At 33.8% G+C, this 24001-nt stretch overlaps 2 protein-coding genes across 4 annotated transcripts; both read right to left on the reverse strand.

The window, feature by feature from the left end:
- Positions 1-643: 643 nt before the first annotated feature.
- LOC109236882 lies at positions 644-6625 on the reverse strand. 3 transcript variants are annotated; one of them, XM_019403122.1, is made up of 9 exons: positions 6346-6625; positions 5718-5769; positions 4950-5023; positions 4016-4117; positions 3609-3749; positions 2344-2395; positions 2184-2257; positions 1196-1285; positions 644-848 (listed from the first exon to the last, which is right to left on the reverse strand). In XM_019403122.1, exons 1-9 carry the CDS (start codon positions 6468-6470, stop codon positions 836-838), a joined length of 723 nt encoding a protein of 240 aa, XP_019258667.1. In that variant the 5' UTR covers positions 6471-6625; the 3' UTR covers positions 644-835. The 3 variants fall into 3 exon arrangements, with proteins under 3 accessions (XP_019258667.1, XP_019258666.1, XP_019258668.1); XM_019403121.1 differs by having other exon boundaries at positions 644-853; XM_019403123.1 differs by having other exon boundaries at positions 644-866.
- Positions 6626-7340: 715 nt separating this feature from the next.
- LOC109236884 (ras-related protein Rab7) lies at positions 7341-16917 on the reverse strand. The gene is made up of 7 exons (XM_019403124.1): positions 16627-16917; positions 16464-16490; positions 15939-16038; positions 15664-15810; positions 13259-13339; positions 13000-13142; positions 7341-7731 (listed from the first exon to the last, which is right to left on the reverse strand). The coding sequence occupies exons 1-7, from the start codon at positions 16677-16679 to the stop codon at positions 7668-7670; spliced, it is 615 nt and encodes a 204-aa protein (XP_019258669.1). The 5' UTR covers positions 16680-16917; the 3' UTR covers positions 7341-7667.
- Positions 16918-24001: the final 7084 nt, after the last annotated feature.

Consider the following 24001-nt stretch of genomic DNA (forward strand, 5'->3'; position numbering starts at 1 on the left):
AGTTCGGAGGTTTATGTGTTTGGAAGTTTACCGGTTTAGAAATTATAAAGTTTACGGGTTAGAAATTCAGCAGTTTCGAAAGTTTAGCGGTTCGAAAGTTTATGAAAAATGTGGGTTCGGAAGATTATTGGTTTGAAAGTTTATGGCTTCATGTTTATTATATCTAAATTATTTATGAATACTCTTGAGAAGTCATTTTCCTTAATTTGCGTACCAAACACCGGAAAATGAATAAGATTACTACTTTTCTTGAAAAACATTTTCAGTTATACCAAACACACCCTAAATGTATACAATACTATCTTGTAATTGGTTGAGTAACGAACATATGTATTTTTAGATTTCTATTGTGCTTTGTAAAAATGTCTAAAAGGTAAAACAATGGCTTCCAACTTGTTGCTGGATTAATGTAGATCAAAATTCTATTTACCCGAGTGTTTAATTATATCTTTCTTGGCCTCAACGATTCATAACACACACACACACAAAAGAGAGAGAGAGAGAGAGAGAGAGAGAGAGAGGGGAAGATAGCATTTCGCAGGTTGCCTGAGTTATTATCTTATTCGAATTTTAGTGGCAACTGAACATATTTGACCTTGAATTTAATAACTACTGTGTATGGGATATATTTTGCTCAAGGATATAACAAAATATTAGTCCGCAAAAGACAGTAAAATAAATTATTACAGAAAATATTCTGGTTCGTTTACACAAACATATGTATATTACAAATCTAGTATGTTAACGTATTCGTTAAAAAAATAAGAATGGCTCAAGAGTTCCACTATCAAATCAAACCAAATTAGCCATAAAGCTTCGTACTCAGTTGATTCCTTCATACCCGTTTTCTGCCCTAGTAAGAACAACTACAACACAGGGTGAGTACGTTTCTTAAAATGGTGGAAAAAGAAAACAAAGAAATTATTTGGAAAAAAAAATGCTTTTTAATGTGTAGAGAATTGTTAAGAAGCGCAAAATACTATTTGATTGAACAAATATTGTAAATATGGTATAATTTTGACTAGAACAAGGATGTCAAGGAGGGATTTTTGCTCAAAATGCAATACTACAGTATTATTGTTGTCGCTGCAGAATTAGCAGGAAATAATATCATTTGCTTGTTCACAGGATGCACAGATAAACTCTCGTATCATAACGAGGGAAACACGCTTAAACAGATGGTGCAAAAACTTGCCTGTTGCTGCTGCTGAAAAGAATAAGGTAGATGGGATCTTGAGATGAGAGACTGAAAAGCTGTAGAGCAATATAGGCGCATGTGCTGATGCTGAGGAAATCAACATAACGTCTGAATTAGATATAGTCCAAAACGAGCTGTTGCAGTTGCTATAACATCTGGAGTCAGGTCTAATACGTGCAGTGGCGAAGCCACATGGTTATAAGGGTGGTAAAATATTTTAGAGGTATATAACACATACTGAACACCCTTTATCGGATTTTTTTTTACTTCTTTTAAATTTGAACACCCTTGGGGAAGTTTCTTGCTTCGTCACTGAATACATGCCCACGACCTGAACACACGTATCCATTGAAGCTAAAGGACTGAAAGACAACAAAAGGAAAAAAAACAGATATTTTTCTCCCAGAATGGAAAATAATGAAGCCACCCTTACATTCAGATGATGAAGTTGAAAGAGACATTATATTTCAAGAGGAAATGAGGAAAGTGGGGTTGTTTGCATGCTGACAAATGCAAATGAAAAATCTAATAATTTCGAGCTGTAAGATATTATATGCAGGTCGGAGTGCAATTAGGAGACTAGTATTAAATCTCTCAGAAAACACAAACTAGATTGGACTATTCTTACTCTTGATGGAAATATATATTCATGCTTCGGAAAAACTCTAGAAACTTAAAGCTTGATGCGACAAAGTGGGCATAAAGTCAATGCAGTTGTTGCAAGAGGCAAAGGCTGGAATTTTAATTTAGTTCTTGTCAGACAAGCAAGATATTGTAAGTTAGTTCGACAATATCATTGAACCCCTTCTATTCAGGATCATATGAAGGTATGCAAACACATATTCGTAAACTCCTAGTTCCACCATATATGAATGAGACTTCATAGTTTGCTCTCACTCATATAGAGTAATGAATAAGATGTCATACCAATGGAGCTAACTGCAAATGCATTAATATCAGCATAAATCCAACAGAAAAAGCATACCCGCCAAAACAAATTAATAGTATTATCCAGAAAGCTGCACTTAGCCAACTTGATTCCTTATATGCAATCCAGACCTGGTAAAACAGTGTAACACATATAAGATCAACAATCTTCAAATACCAGTGAGACTAAGAGCAAAGATGGCTATTGAAAAACTTACCGAGAGAGCCGCAATATTGACATAGAAATCAACTAGTGTTGCTGATAGCCACCTGCACGGATATTGAGTTCTTAAATTGCATGTCAAAGAAAGATTTATATCAAGCAAGTTAATATTCGACCAATGTATGGGATGCACACAGAGACGGAGCCAGGATTTGAAGCTACTGGGTTGGGGATTCTATTCCTTCTAAGTTACTGGGTTCTAAATTAATAATTTATACATATTCAACGAATTTTTAAAGACAAACACAGAGTTTGAACTAAAATTACTGGGTTCGGCCGAACCCGCGTCTGAAGCTCTAGCTCCGCCCTTGGATGCACGTGTACCACTTCATCACAAACTCACAAAGTTTGCTTTCAAGAAGAAACTTTCAAACAAATTTGCAAATGATGGATTGCAGCTCTTGGGACAAAGAAGAAAACAGCTTTCTAGACTAACAGTTTTCCTAAATCCAGGCCCTAAGAATGGCCTGTACATAGCAAATCCATGTAATGGAAGAAAAAGCTCATTTCAAAAGTATTTCATAAGTTCAATTTTAGAAAGCAAAGAAGAGGATAACAAATACAACATTCTGATTAAAAATTTAGCATCAGAACAGCACGTCTCTACCGATCATAGAATGTGAAATTCCATAGATACTTATCTGACATATCTCACACTGAAGATAGTATCATGTTCTCCAGGGAAACTGAGAAAGCTCAACATAGATCAATCCAGTCAAATGTTTTGATATTTTAAGTTCATATAGTATTATTAAGGATTAAATGATAGTATGACGTAAGATAGCATCAATAGTCTTCGTCCATGCAAAATGAGCAAGGCAATCAAATTATCAGACAAACAATTTATACATTTTGGGAGCGCAAATCATTCTCAGTAAGTTACTGACAGTAACCTTATCCCAACCTCAGATCACTGTAACAAATATGTTCTCTCATTTAGGAATCTCATTCCGGGAAAGACATATACTTCCTGAAGGATATAAGGTGCTGAAGAGCATAGAAGACATTGAATAAATGAGAAGGTGTTTTCCTCCAGAGTAGCACAATGACTTCCCTTAAAAGTGCAACAATTTAAAGCAAAACAAAGGAGATCTAGCTATTAGCTCAAAGAAGAAAACAAACAAATACTTCAAGTACTGACAAAGTCCTCCGTCACAACTAATATCCTCCAAATATATTCCAGTCTCCACTTTACCAGGAAAGACTATAGTCAAAGTTGATGGGCATCTGATTAAAAGTAGGAATAAGTAAAGAACTTACGGAGTGAAAACATCTCTGCGAAATGGAGAACCATCAATTACAATGGTGTAAATCAGTGTCCCTAGCATCAGACAGCCCAAAACAAGAGATAGAATTCTTGCAGTTAAAAGAGAACACTTCCTCCTTTGTTCTGTTTCAGTCCTAAATCATAAAATTTCAACAGATCATTATAAGTTAAGCTCATTTTCAGAAAGAAAACTAACACAAATAGATGTGTCTCATGATATAACATTGATGGGAAAGCTTCAAACTCCAAGTAACATTTATTTGTATCAGTTAAAGTTTTACTACAGTTCTTTTCTGCAAAGAGTAGGTTATTACACAGCCTACAACCACATGAACTGATAATGTAATTTACTGCAAGGTCTTGTACAAATAGAAAGAAACATAAAGTATCAGAAACTTACTTTTGCTGGCGTCGTAATAGAACAAAGTAAATTGGATCCTGTATAGATTCTTGAGTTGAAAGATTCAGGAACTGCAAGACAATGTAGCCGCATGTAGTAATGCTGCGAAGGGGTTAGAGAAAGGTTATCACCATCCCTGAATATATAGTCACAAACTGATAAACGTTTATGGATAATATTGTCTGAACACCGTTAAGGGCAATAACACCATGGCATTCTGATGCCATAAAAGGATAATACAAACTGAAAAGGAAGATATTCTTTGCCAATAGAATCTAAGAAAATTTTATCTTATGGAATGCTGGATGCCAAAGGATATTAAGATAAATGTGCAGTCTTACACATAGAGGATATAACGAGAGAAAGGCGCCTGTAATAGTTTGCCAATACCTTATGCAACCTCCAAATACACCAGTCCCTTGGAGCAACATGATGGTGATTGAAGGTGCTAAAAGGGGATGAAATATGCCAATAGCACATGGAGGAGAACATAATGGCAGCAGAGATCCATGTAACAATACCAATTAGTGCGGACCGAGGATCAATTTTTGCAGTTACACAGACATTAGGGTCATAAGGGAGATTATTAGAGAATTTCTAAAACTTTGCCTTACAAGACAAATTTCATGCTAGTACTGGAATGAAATGGGCCAGAATAGAGCAGAATATGTAGAGGATTCATATTGCTGCCTACTTAATTTGGGATTGAGGTATAGTTGATCGATTGATTTATTGGGTGTATACCAACAAAGTTATCTACATGGTTCGATATAAATTGATTGATTGGTCACACTGTTCATATATGTGAAAATTGCAACCGAGAATTCAGTCTCATAAAAGATACTTAGCGAAATCTTGAAGGACAGTCATCATCTAAACTAAAAAGTACATTGCTGGTAAAGTTGTTTTGTATACAGGAACAAGGTAGGCATACCTTCCTAAACAGAACAGCAAGACCGCCCAAAGTAGTGCAGTAATCCAGTTGGATTCCTTGTAGGCAACCCAGGACTAATATGATAACACAATGCCAAAACATGAGAGCAAATCTTTTGGAGATAAGAGCAGAGAAACATAGCAATATGTGATGCATTCAGACCAATATCTTGGAATCACAAAAGTGTTGTCAAAGCAATTCAAAACTAAAGGACCTCAAAGATTCACCCCAACAAAAAATAAAGAGACAAGAGAGTCAACTACAGGTTAGATATTTTCCTAATCAATGTTTTGCTTAAACTGCAGGATGACATTATACATTAGTGCAAAAGAAAACTTCAAATCTCAGCCTAAGGCTATGGATTAAATGCTAGTTTTACTAATGTCTGAGGCTCTTAATGAAGTGTAAAAGAGATTTTCAGTTTTCAGCTAAAGGCTATTGATAAAAACGTGAAAACCTGATGCTACAGTTGACCCAGGCCCCATACTAAAGTTCATGATCAATTCTCAGCCTAAGGCTATGGATAAAAACGCGAAAGCCTTCACTCTATTGGTGTTAAATTTCTTCCAATTCCCAATTACATTAGTTACTAGCAAATCATGTTATATTAGCACTAGCTTTGAAGCTAGTTGAGTTTTAACTATTCGTATATAGGCAAATTCAAACATGTTCTCTTTAATGTCCAATGCTAGCGGCACTGTACCAAATAAAAAGCAATTGAACTTGAGAGTAAACATTGAGAAGCACTAAAAAATAATCATGTCATACCCCTATTGCAAAAATGTTGATGTAGAAATCTATCAAGGTTGCTGCCATCCACCTGCAACATCCATTCCACCAATTTCAAATTGTTCAGAAAACAGATGGAACTAAACTGTTTTTCAAAGTCAAATTCTCAATGTCTAGTTGTCTCGGTATGACCTATAGGTCACGGGTTTTAGGCGTGTAAGCATTCACTAATGCTTGCATTAGGGTAAGCTATCTACATCACACCCCTTGGCTATCGGCCCTTCCCCGACCCTGCGTCTTTGCAAGATGCTTTGTGCATCATGCTACCTTTTTTTTTTAATGCCTAGCTAATTCTTTTCTCCTGACTATTCTCACAAAAATGCTACTATAACATAAGTCAGTTAAGACGCAATTAAATAAATAAAAACTGCGTCATTTCTAACAGCTTGAAGGTGCTCCCAAGAATTAATATAGTAATAGAGCAGATAGAACTCCTGAATTTAAAAAGATATGTTCACATAAACAAAAGTATTTATTTCAAAACAGTTTAAGCTTTTAGATAATGCAGCAGAGTCTACAACCATTTATCCAAATAGGAGCATCAATGATCCAATCAAGAGAAATTCAAAATAGAATAATTAGTAAGACGGAGAGAAAAGAAAAATACGGTGTGAGGAGTTCTAAGCGGAAAGGGAGGCCATCAGTGACGACAGTATAGATTACAACGGCTGAGGCCAAACATCCCAACACGGCGAAGAGACTTTTTAATGCAATTGCCAATGATACTCCCATCTTCCTCCACTGTGTCTTCGTCTACCAGCTTTTGCAAATGAGGAACAATGGATAAAGGAAACAAAATGTGAGAAGCTCATTGCTCCACGTCCACTGAGTTTGTGTCATAATAATGGAAACAAGTTGCTTCTTGTTGATCATACTTTAAGTCTTTCATTTCATTACTTCATTCCCTTTCAAATAAATAAAAGGTGGAGTACTATACTATTTTTGCAAATTAAAGTTTTTTTTTTCCAAGCCCAAAAAAAAAAAAAAAAAGGAGGAAATAAACACGTGGAGAAAGCAGTTGGTACACTAATATTTAATTCATTCAAGCAAAGATTGGAAGCACATCATTGCTTTTTCTTTATTTTTTTCCTATTCAATAAAAAACAACAAAAGAATATATTTTCCAAGACTAATTATATCCAATTTAATTGTGGATCAACCTGTTTTAGTTTTTGCTACAAACAAGGTCTATCCAAGTGAAATGTCCTGTTGACTTTGACAGTTTGATCTTCAATTTTATCTGACCTATTGGGTATTCATACAACCGAAACTTAATTGCAACAATGATTACTGATCTTCAAAGTTTTAGGTTGAAAAAATCATCTGGAAAATACTCATGCCCATCACTATAATCTATTAACTAGAGCGAGTTATACTGAAACATGATTGTTATTTATTTAGTCATGTGTAACCAGAAGATTGGTATCATATGATTCATTTAAGTCTCCTGTAAACTTACACAATCTGGTGCTACTTCTGCATACCTGAGCTTCAAAAAGAAAAGATAGTAATTTTTCATCCGCTCCATGCATGAAGCCAACAGCAATTTTTTTGCATAACTAATAATTTCGCCTAACTGTAAGTTCATGGAATGAAGCACAGTAACAGTTACCAATCCAACTCATTGTTATACGTAGATGTAGAAAAATACAGTTTTCAGTGTATACAATAACATCCAACCACACAGGGTACGGCAAAATGCACAATTACAATCTTTCTCAGAGCCAACTGCAATACAAGGAGACATTCCTGAGTTCCTATACCTCCAGTATCTGAATGTGACAAAGATGTATTTCATCTTAAGCGAAGAGTATATGTAGTAATGGGTACAAAAGAATGGCTACGGCCTGAGAGTAACGATACTGTTGCAGGAAAAATAGGCAACAACAGCGATTACATATAGCACTCAATGAAATTGCTTCATCCGCCTTAACATGCACAACCACCTCTTTGCTCCATCTCTGAAACTGCCTCCGGAATGCCCTGGAAGTATCTGGAAAACAACACAAGATTTTAGTATATGCAGGTTCCCTAGCTGCCAAAATGCAGTAGTTGAATGTAGAGGGATGAGGAACATAGAGTAGGTTCACTATCTGGCCTACCAAAATGCATTTTCACTTCCACAGTCGCTATATCATTAATAGTCGATAGTCAATCAGGATATTATTACTCAATTATTCTAGGCCCTGTACAGAAAACTCAGGGAAAACCATTTAACATACTGCTGTCATAATTATCAGAGATATACTAATTCCGACTTATGAAATACTTTTTCAGGTTCAAAGATTAAATTGATATTATCTTATTAGAAATGCACTCTAACAAGATTCATTGGAGTTTATCCTAATAACCAACCATTGACTGTCTAAACTTTCATTGTTACAGAAGCAGCAGGCACCATAGTAGAACATCCTATGATGAAATGACGTTCCAACAAATCTATGAGCTCTTGAACTCTTTATGAACCATACGTCAGAGTTACTTGAGTTTTGAGCTACCACAACATATTCCATTTGTTTTATGGAAAGTAGAGCAGCGATCATTGCACCAAAATATATAGACCACTAAAGCTTCCCTGATAACACAGAACATCTGTATCCTGCAGGCACGCCAAAGGCTACAGAATATAAAAGCATGAAGTACTATATCTATGAAAAACTGATGCTACTGTCCATCACTTCCTTCTGATCCTAAATTCTGTAGTGAATAGAAAATTTATCTGTTAAGTCTGTGTAATCAACTCGAACATAGCACATTATCGACTCTATTTTTCAGCATCAGGCTTTTAGGCAGGTAAATTAGTGAACCAAACAAAGTCACCATTGTCTAAGTTATATCTCCCAAATCAACACAAGTATAGCCCAAAACTCTGTTTTAAAAGGCAGAATTGGGACTCGCCCGGGGCTCGCCCCGGGGCGGAGCACTCGTAAAAAGCCCCTGGGCTTATGTGTGGGGCTTAGTTCCGTGAGACTTACGCCCCGGACACGCCCAACGCCCAGCGTACTGGGCTCGCCTAATAGAACTTTATGCAATTATATGTAACTAACTTTGTAAATCCTCAAATTTTCTTAATAAATCGTTGACTATTCAAAATTACTTTTTTTCTAATTTTAAATCATTAAGTTGAGAGTATTTTATGTCATAATTAAAGTGAAAATTATTGCACGTTATCCACTAAGACTGCTATGATAGTTAATTTTAAATAAATCTTTCATTTAAAAAGTATTTATTTATTAACTTTTGTTATGTCTTTACTATATACTAGTCCATAATTTTTTTTATAATCATTTTTCTAAATATTTTTTTTCATGTTTATGAGATACAATACTTATTAATTTAATAGCTCAGTATTAGTAACTATTTACAAATAATTAGTTATCATGGTATAGTATGGTGAATTATGTGTCACTTTATGAACTTGTTGAAACTTAAAAATGAACGATGCTTGAGAATCACATTTAAATTGTGAATTATGTTTTTATATAAATTCTCTTTCAAATACAAAGCATATTAAATAAAAGGAGTATTTTAAGAAAAATATCAAATTATAATATCGAAATTCTTTCAAGATTCATTACTCCTTAAGAGATACATATAAGATTTCGTATCGAATACATTACTTTTGATGTTTGATCTGTAACGACGTTGCAGCTAATTTGCATATTATGATATATGTCATACTTTTCGTATTATTCATAGTTGAATTATAATTTATATTTTTTTTAAAAATAGATTATTTGTATAATTTGTGATTTAACGTAATTTTTATAATTATTTTTTATTTTATACTATCTTAAAATTCTTGAAATTAGAAAAATTTAAAGATCCGTGGTACTTACGCCCCATGTCTCAGGGCTTACGCCTCGCCTCACGCCCCCGCCTTTTAAAACATTGGCCCAAAATCTATTGAAGACGTCAATAGTTGACGACTCTACTCTCTGGAGTCATCATCAAAAGTCTGGTCCTTTACAACCCAACCATGCTTAACCTCACCATATTGATTGGACTTTTTAGCTACATTATCAGGTCAAATGGTAAGCTCTGCCACCTAAGACTTAAATCCGCATACCCTTGTGAAACGGCTATACTGACGGCGTTAGGTGGATCACTGAAGAATTATCATTAATTAAGCACTCAAACCGAGCTTTCTGGTATATTCACTTCTAATTTCAATTTCTCTTGGTATTGGTCACTGTTAGAATATCAAGTGAATATGTATCCACATTCATACACGTCTAAGTTCATTGCTTGAATAAGGAAAATCATATAGAATATGATACATGATACTTAGGATAGTCTGTATTTAACTATTAAGTATCCGCTTACCTTATTAGTATAGGGATTGATTATCTACCATAATTGTACATAGCCTAAGACTCCTACCTAAGGAGCACCTCTTGTACATTGTTGATTGACTTCTCTTTTCACTTGGTATTAGAGCCTTCACAGTCTAGAGACTACGGAAGCTATCACCACGGCCAAAAGTGCTGCTTGCCTGGCCAATGCTTCTTTCTTTTATTGTCTGATGACACTCCTCGCTCCATCAATTGGTGACCCTACATCTAGATGAGTGTTTATGCGTCATTCCTCTCCTTAGGATTGTTCAAGCACCATTCATTTCTCTGGCGAGAGATGTTGTTACTTTTTATGCGACCCATGTCCTAGAGATTTGCAACACTATATTTGTTTTCGGTGATAGAAAAAAGATCCTTTTTTTTTTGTGTGTAGTTCAACGAGCACATTCTTTCATTATGCAGTCACCAACAACTTCGCGGAGGAAATAATTCCAACAATGCATTTATATTTTGTCATTGTGCATGAATCCAGCGAGTATTCGGCATCAACATTATATGTTTTTGATATAACCAAACGCAAGTTGCTTTCCTTATTCTAAGTTTGAGAGAGCATGTTAGAATATCAAATGAATATGTATTTAAATTCATACACATCTAGATTTCTTATACTTGAATAAAGAAAATCATATAGAATATTCTATTGAATACCTTGGTTATTTGATATTTAATTATAGAATATTTACTAACCTTATTTGTATCGGAATTGATTACCTACCACATTGTAGGTAGCTTACGACTCATATATAAGGAGCATCTCTTGTACATTGTTAAACAAGTCAATAAGATACCATGTGAAAATAGAAAAGAACTTCTCATTGAATTGATTAACGATGTACGAGAGGTGCTCTTTATATAGGAATATTAGACTATATAATATGATAGCTAACCAATCCTTATACTACTAAGGTAAGTAATATTCAATAATTAAATACAAAATACCCAAGATATCCTATAGAATATTCTATATAAATTTTTTATCCAAGTATAATGAATCTAGACGTGTATGAATCTAGACACATTCAATTGGTATTCCAACATGGCCCCTCAAACTCAAAGTGGGAAAACCAACTTGAGTCTGATTATTTTTAGAACATGGAAAGTTGACTACGAAATCTCATTGGAACTGCACAATCACCAAAAAAGAAACAGTGCAGCAATTCTTTCCTCTAGAAAGTAGTTGGCAAATGTTTTGTGGAAGAAAGTATTTCTTGCACCACAAGGAAAAAAATATATTCTCAATTACCAAAAAAAAGATATGGTGTTGCAAATTTCCAAAATATTATCAATGTAACTTGAATGGGCAGACTACGGAGGAAATTCAAAGTTTAAAAGACAGCATCGGTTGCATAAAAGTTAGCAGCACCAGTCACCGAAAAGATGAGCCGATGCACAAACAATCCTAAAAGACAGGAATGGCGCATGAATGGCTATCTGGAGATAAGGGTGCCAATTGTAGGAGAGAGGAGGGTCATCGGGCACCAAAAGGAAGAACAAAAGAAGATAACACTGCCCAGCGAGCGGCATGCATTGGTAGTACCAGTGGCCGGTAGCAGAAGGTATTTGAGTTTCTACCAATATTGTAAAAGCTCTGATACCAAGTAAAAATAGAAAATCTTCTCATTGACTTGATAAACGATGCATAATACGTGCTCCTTATCTAGGAGTCTTAGGCTATGTATAATATGGTAGGTAATCAATTTTTATACAAACACGGTAAGTAAATATTTTATGATTAAATACAGAATACCCAAGATATCTTATAGAATATTGTATATGATTTATTTCGTTCAAATACAATGAATCTAGATGTGTATGATCTACACACATATTCACTTGATATTCTAACAAACTTTTTTGCACTTTGGTTGAACACCCACAGACCACCACTTCACATTGCCTCAAAATCATCTCCGTGTCTTAAACACATCGATTCATTAAAGGCAAATGAATGAAATAGCAGGAGAGTGCACAGTTAATTATCTTTCTAGTTCAGCAGTAACTTTTCCATATATTTGGTTATCCAGATACCTTAGATGATAAAATTTTGCACACCAGAGCAAATCAATTTCAACATTCAAAAGCTCAATCTTGGAACTGTCGGGTTACCCTTTCATTCCAAGATCAATCTTGAAAACAGGTTCTAAAAATTTACACAAACTGCACGATTCAAAAGTGGCTAACTACAAACTGAATGGGCTAAAAATCTAGCACTTCATTTATAGAATTGCTGAAGCATCAATATTACTTACATTTTTTAAGATATGTAATCATAAACTTGACATGAAAGTTTGGGGAAGCTCTATGATTCAAGTAATATCTTTTGCATGTAACAAGAAAAGAGTTTTTTAGATGGCTCTTGGACAGTTATTTTTTTGAAAGGTTGATTTGAGAAGCTTTTCAAAAATGTTTTTTGGAATTACAGAAAACAAAAACATGCAAGGTAGTTGTTTTTTCAATGTTGCAATGTTTACCTTGATCTAAAAACGACTTTTAGCCCTTTTTTTTCTGGCTAAGGTTTTTTTTTACATGGTTTCCTCTTTTTCTTCTAAAAACTTTTTGAGAAAACAAAAACCAAACAAACATCTTTGCCAAGATCAACAAACATTTAATGTTAGATGTTAGTTTCATCTAGTCCGCTAGAAAACATTCTACTTTCAAGGGGTCATATGTTAGAATAAATATGCTTGACATACAATAGACCCTTGTGGTCCGGCCCTTCCCCGGACCCCGCGCATAGCGGGAGCTTAGTGCATCGGGCTGCCCTTTTTTTATCGTTGGGCTCTCATTACTTAAGCTAGCTCATCTTATTGTTACCGCTAAGTTTATAGGTATATAAGCATCATATCTCATACAAGCAATAACCAACAAACAATGCTTTGTTTATATTCAAATTCACATATACTCACATATCTTGCTCGTGTTCATTGGCCAAAGCAGTTTTTGCAATAGACAAGAATGCAGCATCAACATTTATATCCTCTTTTGCTGATGTCTCAAAGTAAGGTATCCCTTTTGAAGCACACCATTCCTTTGCTTTCTTCTCAGAAACCTGTTCAGCATGCAAAAGATAAATCAATTACAAATGTCGCACAGAATATGAAAACGAAAACTCTCATAGAATCCGAAGACCATAACTTGAAAACTTTAGCACTACGATTGTCTTACCACTCTGCTATTTCCACCATCTATGTCAATCTTGTTCCCCAGTAATATGAAAGGAAATGTTTTAGGGTCTGGTGGATTAGCCTGCATATCAACAAATTCTGTCGGTTAACATGGAACAGAGCTAGTCTTAATTCAACAATCACCAACACAATATTTGCATGACGAAATGATAATACATTCCAATGTTACACCAGAAGAAGTCCAATTAAGATCTGAACATATAGACCATATGTGAAAACTCTTTAGATACACAGCATAATCCCAAGCCTTTACTTGTTGGGATCTTACACAGGAAAGAAATTGCAGGAATCGTCTACTTCTATAAAATACTCAATGTTAGGCTTAAAACTAATTTCTCTTGTAAAACATGCGGGCCTAGTAAAATATAAGGCACGATGGAAGATATATATATATATATATATATATATATATATATATATATATATATATAGGTGATATTAATGAGTTGGGATTAAGTTTTAGAGTCCGTTTGGATTGGCTTAAAAAAATGGCTTTTAAGTTAAGTGCTTAAAAGCACTTTACAAGTGCTGGAACTTGTTTTATAAATAAGTAGTTACATGTTTGGATAAAAGTGCTGAAACTTAAAAAAAGTTGTTGAAGTGTTTGGTAAACAAGTGCTAGCAAGTACTTTTTTCTGTTAAAAGACAGAAATAACCTTAATTATGAGTTAATTCAAATAAAAAATAATTTATATTTAATTTAATTGATTATTTTTATTCAGTTTTAGGCTTGATTGGTGGCCAACCTCAAAACCTAAAAACTCAAATTCTTTAGAGAATCTAGCAGCAACTAGTGACAATGTTGTTGTCAAGTTCAAAGGATTTGCTATGTTCTGTTTTTTTTTTTCTTTTTGCATATCTTTTTTAAAATTTACAGATCTTGCTCTTTCTTTTCCAAAGCTTTCTCTTTGTTTTTTGAGTTAACTTTGAGATTTAGAGTGGATTTTGGCATGAACAGTACTTACCAAAAATGCAGAAAAATGAAGATGAAACGGAGAGGAAGAGGAAAAGGAAAGAAGGTGCACTGCTGTGTTCTAAAGTGCAAAAAAGATAGAGAAATAGGAAGTTTTAGATTTTTATTTGACTGAGGGTAATTTGGGTATTACGAAAACTTATAATGGATAAGAAAGTAAAATCTTTGGTCAAAGTAATATGGCTTTTAAGCCAATATAAAAAAAGTTGGGTTTACCCAACTTCTTGGTTTTGGCTTTTCTTAAGCAGATTTTAACTTTTTTTAAGCTATTTTTTTGGTTGCCAAACACCTCCATCAGTTAAAAGGGGCTTAAAAGCTGATTTGACCAGCTTTTAAGCCCATCCAAACAGGCTCTTAATCATGTTAGTATGATTACTTTAGGTTCATTATTGTCTAGGAGTCAGATTAATGCCTAGTAGAAAATATGGATAACTTCTAGTGCTTTTTATTTTTAATTTACATAATATAGGACGGAGATGAGCTTAAAATGGAGCAACATGGACTATAAGAATTCATATAACCGACCAAATTCAGAGACATGGCACATCGATTCATCTGCAGGGAGATCATTAAACAAAATGCTGCACTATACTGTTTGGTTTTTATAATTATATGTTTGCATATTCGTGTATTCTCATTTCTACATATAAACACAACCAAAATGAAGCCTTATTTCCTAATGTCCATTTCTGATTTTTACAGACAGATATATGAAGGGAAAGCAGCTAGTCCTTTTGTTGGTTTTGTACAATTTTGACTCTCTTCATCTTCTAACAGCAAGGTTTAAGCATTAAATACATGATTATATTTTGACTGTAAATCCTTCTTCTGTCAATTTTTCCAATCATCTTGCAGACTTGCACATTCTTCATGTACATGTTCCCACTTAGACGGAAGAATTTGGGTAGTACACCAACTGAAGCAGCCTAATAAGACTTTGATGCACCAACAACAAACCAGATGGCAAACTTAACGCTCTTTCTGTTCTCATTTTCTCTCTTCAATTGGTTCACAAGTCTGCTTGATGCTTTAAACAAAAGAGGATGTGGAGAATAGAAGATGGAGGGCATTTCTACTAACAGATAACTAGTTTAATCTCTGCAACACCCAGTTCAATTCCTAAATAGGTATGCCTTTATTTCTTGGTCTTTTGATTATAAGTTGCTCATGAGTTCCATATACCAACAGAACAAACAATGCACTTAAGATCAGTTCTAGCCCTAGTTGGACCACAAAAAATAACCTCCACCGGGATTCAAGGAAGAAATGTCCATCCTAATCATCTCAGAAGTGTTTGCCTACTAGTCGATAACATGACTCTTAGCAATGTATAAAGCAGTCAAGAAATCCTAATTCACTGAACAAGAAAAAACCACTGAGACAAATGAATCCACGAAGAATAATCACTCGACCTGTTTGAGAAATTCTTCATGCCAATTGTCAAGGTTATCAAAGGATCTCATAACATTGACATCATAGACCAAAACACAGCAATCTGCACCTCTATAGAATGCAACTCCAAGACTCTGAAATCTCTCTTGGCCAGCTGTATCCCATATCTACCAAACAAGAACACAAACACATTCAGCAAATACATAATCCCCAAAAATGGTTCAGCTACTCTTATGCATTTAAAAGCACGTAAACATCAGAATATTTTTCACATATAAATAACCAAGAAACTCACTTGGAGAGTTACAAGCCTGTCATCAATTTGAAGCTCCTTTGTCACGAAATCAGCTCCAATTGTAGCTTTATATTGCTGGCTGAACTTCTTGTGAACATATCTTTGCTATTGGTCAAAGATCCCACATGTCCAAATACTTTTAGAAAACACAAATCCACCCATAAACAGTGAACACAACAAATAGACGGTATAAACAAAAGAGCCTAAAACAATACTCCCTCTGTCCCAATTTATGTGATACTCTTTCCCTTTTAGTATGTCTCGAAAAAAAAAAAAAACCTTTCTATATTTAAAAAAATTTAACTTTAATTTACCTTAATGATCTGTGCCCAGTCAAACAAGCTGATAGAGAGAGTAATTACTTATAGGTATTTGCAATGCCAAAAAAAAAAGACTAATACTAAGTTAACTGTAAAATTGAAGCTACTAATAGAAAATTGATTAAAATCGAAATACCCAATTCGTAAATTTAAAAAAAAAAAATCTTGACCTCCAATAATTAGGGAATGTGGTAGAGAAGGATACTGATTCATTAATGACGTTTTACCAACCCTGAAAACAGATAAAAAAGAGAAATTAAATTAGCATTATATACTCCAAATTTCTTCCAAATGAATAGTCCTGGGATGAGAAATTTCTCAAAATGAAAAAATAAAAAGAGAGAGAAAAGAGGAAAAAAGGAACGTACCCACTATCGCCGAGGACGATGACTTTAAGCAAGGTTCTCCTACGCATAGACATGGTGAAAAGAAAATCAAATTAACAAAAGGTGAACCCTTTATTAGGTTTGTATTTTCCCTTTTGGAATTTGGGATTTCAAATCTGGGTTGACAACTTTCAGAAGAAAAGAAATGGGGTTGTAGGGAGAGAGCAGGGAAAAGCGGCGCCAATTTCGATATTTTCAGACACCGATTTGTTGGACAGATAAGCAAATACTGTGTTAGGACATTGGTATGTAATGGAGTAGTATTATTTTTTTCACCATTGTTATGTAATTGTTAGACTATATAGTATAATTACTGTGTCTGTAATTACATACTGTTTCTGGTCCAAAATTAATTTTCGATTAAACTTTGATAAACCCATCAAGAAAATTATTAAATAATATTCATCGTAAGAGTCACTTGATTAAATTACCCTTTAGCACTCGGCAAATTATTATTTATCTCACTTATGTTATGAACAATAAAAGAAGAAAAGATTATTACGGAGAAAAGTAGGGAGAGAGAATTCTTATTGATTTGGGGTCAATTACAGTGGAATATAACCCTCTATTTAGAGGCTCTATTTAGAGGGAGAAGGTGACTTATAGCCTGTTTTGCCAAGCTTCTTTTTTGGCCAAAAGTGCTTTTTTTTTTGCCAAAAGCACTTTTGGCCAAAAATTGAGGTGTTTGGCCAAGCTTTTGGAAGGAAAAAAAGTGCTTTTGAGGAGAAGCAGAAGCAGTTTTGGAAAAGCAGAAAAAAGTAGCTTCTCTCCAAAAGCACTTTTTTGAGAAGCACTTTTTTGAGAAGCACTTTTGAGAAAAATACACTTAGAAGCAGTTTTTTAAAGCTTGGCCAAACACTAATTGTTGTTCAGAAGTGCTTTTCAAACTAATTAGCCAAACACAAACTGCTTCTCACCAAAAGTACTTTTGAGAAAAGTACTTTTGAAGAAAAACACTTCTCAAAATAAGCTTATTTTTGCAGCTTGGCCAAACGGGCTATTAGCCACCAAGTAATAAACCCTAGAATCTCTCTAAAATCTAAATATAGACATTCACCATAAATAAAATTCTATTTATAACACTCCCCCTTGAATGTCTATTCAACAGATAATATGCCTCGTTAAAACCCTAACAAAAATAAAACCCAGTGGGAAAAAAGTTCTAGTGAAGGAAAAAGAGTACACTTGTTTAGTAATACGCCTTTTGGTTGCCTCGTTAAAAACCTTGCAAGGAAAACCCAGTGGGACAAAACCTTGTAAGGAAAAAAGAGTGCAATGCGCATTAACTCCCCCTGATGAGAGCATCAATTCACATCCTTGAGCCTTCGCATCCCAATCTTGTGCACCATTTTGAAAAGATCGTTGATAGATATTTGATAAACAATATCAGCCATATTAACTTCAACGAATTTGTTTCACCTTGAAATCATCATCCCTGATAGATGTATTGTCTTCATATGATCTTGTTGGAATCATCATTTCAATATCTTCACATAGGGGTGAAAACTCTTGCTATCATATTATCATGCTTACAATTATAGCAAGATACATATGTGCACAGATTACATTTAGGATATAGTAATTCATGACCATGAATTCTATATGCTTTAAGCAATTTAAATCCTTCAAGGATTTTTAAGTCATATAAGCCATATAATAGACTTTAGATGCATATCAAGTTTTCATGTCATGCTAGACATATAAGATATCGAAAACTGATTGCACATACCATTGACTTTATACTTTCAAGTGTTTGAACTACATGTTCAAAACTACATGTCTTTCATATGAAACCAAATCTATTCGAATTGTTTCTTCAGACTTAAGATCCTCATATATATTTAGCGTTATTATAGATGTCGTCGACAAACATTTTATATCGGTTCCAACCTCCTTATTTTTCATAAAGACATAACATAGAGATCTCTTCATTCATGTATTCAGGTACCTGAATCTCTCATGAGATTTTATGAAGTGTTATGTCATGTGATCTTCTAGATCACTTGCCTCCTTTATTATGATCATTTTGATCATTTGCTCATCTTCTTTATCAAGAAGTTTATTTGAAACCGATTTGTCTATACGCTTTAAGCGTACCATAGACTTTGTCCTTCTAGGACTTATTCCAATAGGAGCATTTGCAGTGAGATATAGTTACTTTTTTTGGACCAGCAAATGCGTTTGACATGCTTTGCAATATATTGCAAATGAATTATTCTTTTATGAACTTCAAGTTCATATTATCTTATTCGAGGATCTAGATGTACAAATGATAATTCATTCCACGTAACTTTTTCTCAACTGTTTATCGTGTCTCCCCCTCATGTTAGAAAAATTAACTTGTTACCTCAACTTTGAGAATCCACCTTTGTGCGTTACGTGCTAATAAAAATATACACCGCACATCAATAATAATAAGATGGAATTATTTGGTTCCTGACCCTGAACCACTTGTGAGGGAGAAAATAATATACTTTCGTATATAACGTATATCAAACTGATATAGATAACTTTATTCTCATAAGCAATTGTTTAGCTATTAAGTAGAGGCACTTAATAAATCATTTTGCTAAACCAACTGTGATGTAAACTAACTTATCAAGATGAACTTCTTGAATAGAAAATCTGGAAATTATGCTCGAAATTAAATTATTGAGCAAGTTACCTCGCAAATACCATGTTGCGGGTTATTAATAATCGCACATTTAACCATCTCATAGATGCATCTTATGTGGTATACATGGCAGGTGAGTGGGCCCATATTCACCTTTGATATTTCCAGCATTCATGGGATTCAATCCCAATTTTAGTTGGTATATTAATTAATGAGAACAACCAACATAAGAGAATTTGTAAAGAACTTTCTAGTTCTTTAATATTTACCCATGTGAATTCTCTTTTATTTTTTCACATCATACTTAAACTGATATGGGTAAACCAATTATGCCAACTGAATAAATTATCAATATTGATAAACTTCAGATTTACACCATGACGTGTGCAATTATCAATAAACTCCAAGTTTTTTATGATATGGATTTTTATATCAATAAACTTCTCTTTATTGTGGCATTCTTTTGTTTATGTAGTACAAACTGGAGAATAAAGCGGGTAGCTTTTCACATACATATTACCCCGCTACAAGTTAGTAATAGAAGATATTAAATCTTTCCTTTATTTATAGTCTCAATATACCAACCATTTTCGCTATACTTTGGAAACTGAATAAGTTTCTTTGAGACTCACTACAACACAATACCTTATTGGTAATCAATTGTGTTTCTCCAAAATAGTATAATTGGCTTTTGTAGAGTTCTCAATTAATTTTATACTATCACATATTCATCAACATCCATATGGTGAATATATCTTTTAAGGAGAAAGTTATACCATTATGGTCATGGTCAAAATTATATGCGAGATATGTTTCTTGCATTATTGTTGTCCTTTAATAATCACATTGCCAAAATATTTTGGCGTACAATAGGTACGTGACCAATGACATTCATGCCATAATAATGACATTGATTTCTTATATCATCTCAAACCTCCTTCTAGAGGTGAGTGTGGTATATTCACTACCACTAGCACGTTCATATTCTTCCAAGAATGAATATGTATTAATAAATCAGATGTTGTCACATTCATATCATGAATGGACCATATTCATCTGTATGTGCTTTATGGAATCTTATGTCAAATCGATGACAAACATTAACTTTCATAGAGTGAAAGACTATCTTGAGAATCCTTATTATTCTCGTTACCACAATGATGACGATTATAATTTCGTCTATTGCCACGTCCACATTCATTGATACCTTCACGGTAATAATTTTATCTTCTTTCATACTTATTACATATTGCTATCACATTCTCTTAAGGGAATGAGAATGAAGCAAATTCAATGGGACGAGTTTCCACTTCTTGCACTCACAATCATACATGACTTTGATCATGGCAAGATATAGAAATTTTACCTCTTCGAGTGGTTATAATTTCTTACTAACTCCATTAGATTTATAATCAAAATTTATTATCTTTTCTTGTATTTAAAATCAAATTATAGATTAAAAGAGAAAAATACGGTAAAATACATACCTTAAATCCAGAATTTAATCATGAAGGAAGTTTATGGAACAATTGACAATCATTATGCTCAATCCCAAAGCTTCTACTCAATTGGTTAGAGTCTCGTGCTGATAACGTGTTATGAACAATAAAAGAAGAAGAGTATTGCGGAGAAAAGTAGGGAGAGATAATTCTTATTGATTTGGGGTCAATTACAATGGAATAGAACCCTCTATTTATAGGGAGAGGGTGACTTAGCCACCAAGTAATAAACCCTAGAATCTCTCTAATATCTAAATATAGACATTCACCATAAATAAAATTCTATTTATAACAACTTGAGACTTTTTAGATCATTTATTAGAGCAATGGTAGATTGAAAGAAAAAATTGATGTGGATTTAGGTTCCTAACGTGACAGTTTATTTCGAACTATATTGATTTGGCTAAAATGAGACTTATTTTGAACTAAATTAATTGAATTTTAACTAATATAGTATTCTGAACCTACAATTAATGGGCCTTGGGTTGGGTATTATGGTGTAACTAGTTAACGTAAAAATAGCACGGTCTAGCCAGTTTTTGGACTGGTCATTCAAAAATAGCCAGCATTTACCAAGTCAATGAAAAATTGCCACTATTTTGCTGTAACAGAGACTGGTCCAGCATAATATACTGGAGTGCGGTGCACCTGTGTATGAACTTCCAGCATATTATGCTGGAACTCCAACACACGAAAAGGTCCAGCATAATATGCTGGAGATTCGAGCACTTGTGTATGAACTTCCAGCATATTATACTGGACCGGTATACTTTGCTGGAACTCCAGTATATTATGCTGGAGTTCTAGTGTACTTATGCTGGAACTCCATCATATTATGCTGGAGTTCCAACATACTTATTCTGGAACTTCAGTATAATATGCTGGAGTTCAAGTATACTTATGCTGGAACTCCAGCATAATATACTGGCGTATTTTCCGGGTTTTGAACAGTGTTTTTGCTCAGATTATCTTTACGTGAAAAGTGGCTAAATATCGATTACTTTTGAAACTGGGCTATTTTTGAACGACCACTTGTAAATCTTGCTATTTTTGAATTTCTCCCCTAGTTAACTGACACGCGCTTCGCGCCGTATCATTTTTTAAATTTAGTTGATATAAAATAGATAAAGAATTTATAGCACAAAGAATTTTCAAAAAAAAAAAAAAGTTTAATATTAGAAATAGAGCAAGAAAAATGCACAAGTCTTCGTACCTTATCCATAAAGGGGTTTCAAGGAAGTCGCTTGGCATTCTGGTAAGAAACATTAGAACATAGAAACAAAAGATATAGAGAAATTTTCATAAAGCACTATCTTTTAGTACTAATTAGTCATCTATAGATACCATTTGCTATATTACGGATTATAGATACTTTTTTTGTGGTTATAAGATGTATTTGATGTATTTAAGCTATTATATTCATGAATACAATAGCAAAAATAGGCGTGAATCAGGGAAGTCCAGCTAATCAGTTGTTGTATTCGAATGTATTCGACTGTATTCATGGAGTGAAACATGGGATTACAGCTGGACAGATTATTGTATTCGACTGTATTCACGGCGTGAAATAGGGGATTAAACTGTTTTTAAAACGGAAAGTAAATCAATTAACATAATAGACTCCTAATATAACTCAACAAACTCAATTATAACACACAAATTTTGTATTTTTCAGTTACAAAAAAGATTCTCAACCGACAAATACCCCCAAAAATATAGCAATCTTCAAAGAAATTATATAATACATCTGAATACATAAATTATATTAATTAAAAAAACATATGAATACATTCATGGCATATAGCGAGACAGTGAATACAATAAAATACATAGAATACAACGGGATACATTGAAATACAATGAGAAAAAAAGACAATGAATACAATGAAATACATGGAATGCAATGAGATACATTGAATTACAATGAAAAAAAAGATAGTGAATACAATGAAATACAACGAGATACATTGAAATGCTCTTAAAAAAAAGTTAACAGAATCTTCAAATTGCTCAACCCCAAACTTCAGATGACCTATTTTAGTCGACGATTTTCTGACGACCCATCGGATTCCGACCATGTTTCCATAAGCAGCGATGAGAGAAAGAAGAAGAAAACGAGAAAGATCTCTGAAGAAGAAATTGCTAGCATCCGTAACGCATCTGAAGAAGTTAAAGTCCCAGAACTGAATTTGGCTAGCACCCGCTGGTAACGAATCGGAAGAAATTGCTAGCACCCACTGAAGAAGAAATTGCCAAGAAGTTAAAGTCCCAAAAAATTCCTTGCCATGGAAAGGAAGAAGAAGAAGAAACATACTGGTAGAAGAAAACAATCAAAATCGGAAAGGAAGAAAAAGAAGAAACATACTGGAGTTGGCCATGGAGATTTCGTTGCCTTCATTAGGGTCAAGCCAGAGAGGCAGCGTATTTTATGAGAGAGAGGGCAGCGTATTTTATGGCTTAAGGGTAGGAGGTGACCATAAATAGGTATTTGGCTATAAAAAATCAAAAGGTAGTTATAGAATATAATTTTTTAAAATGGTATTTATTTAAAATAAATAAGTTATCAACCTTTGCTATAGGAGGTAACTAATCCATGAAAGAAATAGAGGGAAAAGCCAAAAATATTTAGGGAAAAAGATAAATGATTTTCTTGGCTTTAGGGAGTGTCAGTATACACGGATTTTATATGGTTATACACATATAATATACATGGATTATACATATATTATATATCCATCGATTATTTTTAATTCAAACGGTTGGGTGGGAGGAAGAACAATTGGCTTTTTTTGTTTTTTCTTGCCTTCCACCCGGTGTGCGATAACCACATTTTGTTTAAAGTTCTATATACATTGTTTTATACGCGCATTTGGCAGTGTATCCTTAGTGTATCCCGAATGTATTTGTGTAAAATTAGTATATAAACTATTTATACAATGTATGAAAAATTATAACGATTAACGAGTATTTGAATATACAGTGGATGCGTCGCCTTCTATTTCTTCATTCTTATTTTTCTTCTTCTATGACATGAGTATTTATGTTTATGCAATTTCTTTCTTTTCCTTTTTTTTATATAGATTAGGCCAATGAATATTTCAGATTTGTATAACAGATTATAAAAAAAAGTGATTTTAAATTCCTTTTTAATCTTATTGTGATTGCCTTGATAAATTATGGACACTTCACTGTTGTGACCAGAAACTTCAAATGAATGTGTCTGAAGTTTCACTTGCACCAAACT

The sequence above is a fragment of the Nicotiana attenuata genome, unplaced genomic scaffold, assembly GCF_001879085.1.
Source record: "Nicotiana attenuata strain UT unplaced genomic scaffold, NIATTr2, whole genome shotgun sequence".
NCBI lineage: Eukaryota > Viridiplantae > Streptophyta > Magnoliopsida > Solanales > Solanaceae > Nicotiana > Nicotiana attenuata.

What these genes read in the sequence shown, in the direction of transcription:
- LOC109236882 (XM_019403121.1), bottom strand. Translation starts at nt 6,470, where the DNA reads ATGGGAGTATCATTGGCAATTGCATTAAAAAGTCTCTTCGCCGTGTTG. An exon ending in CGCTTAGAACTCCTCACACC is followed by an intron (nt 5,770 to 6,345) that starts GTATTTTTCTTT and finishes TGGATGTTGCAG; the next exon opens with GTGGATGGCAGCAACCTTGA. An exon ending in CTATTACGACGCCAGCAAAA is followed by an intron (nt 3,750 to 4,015) that starts GTAAGTTTCTGA and finishes TTTATGATTTAG; the next exon opens with GACTGAAACAGAACAAAGGA.
- LOC109236884 (XM_019403124.1), bottom strand. Translation starts at nt 16,679, where the DNA reads ATGTCTATGCGTAGGAGAACCTTGCTTAAAGTCATCGTCCTCGGCGAT. An exon ending in ACAGGCTTGTAACTCTCCAA is followed by an intron (nt 15,811 to 15,938) that starts GTGAGTTTCTTG and finishes CTTGTTTGGTAG; the next exon opens with ATATGGGATACAGCTGGCCA. An exon ending in AATGAACACGAGCAAGATAT is followed by an intron (nt 7,732 to 12,999) that starts GTGAGTATATGT and finishes GTTGTTTTCCAG; the next exon opens with ATACTTCCAGGGCATTCCGG.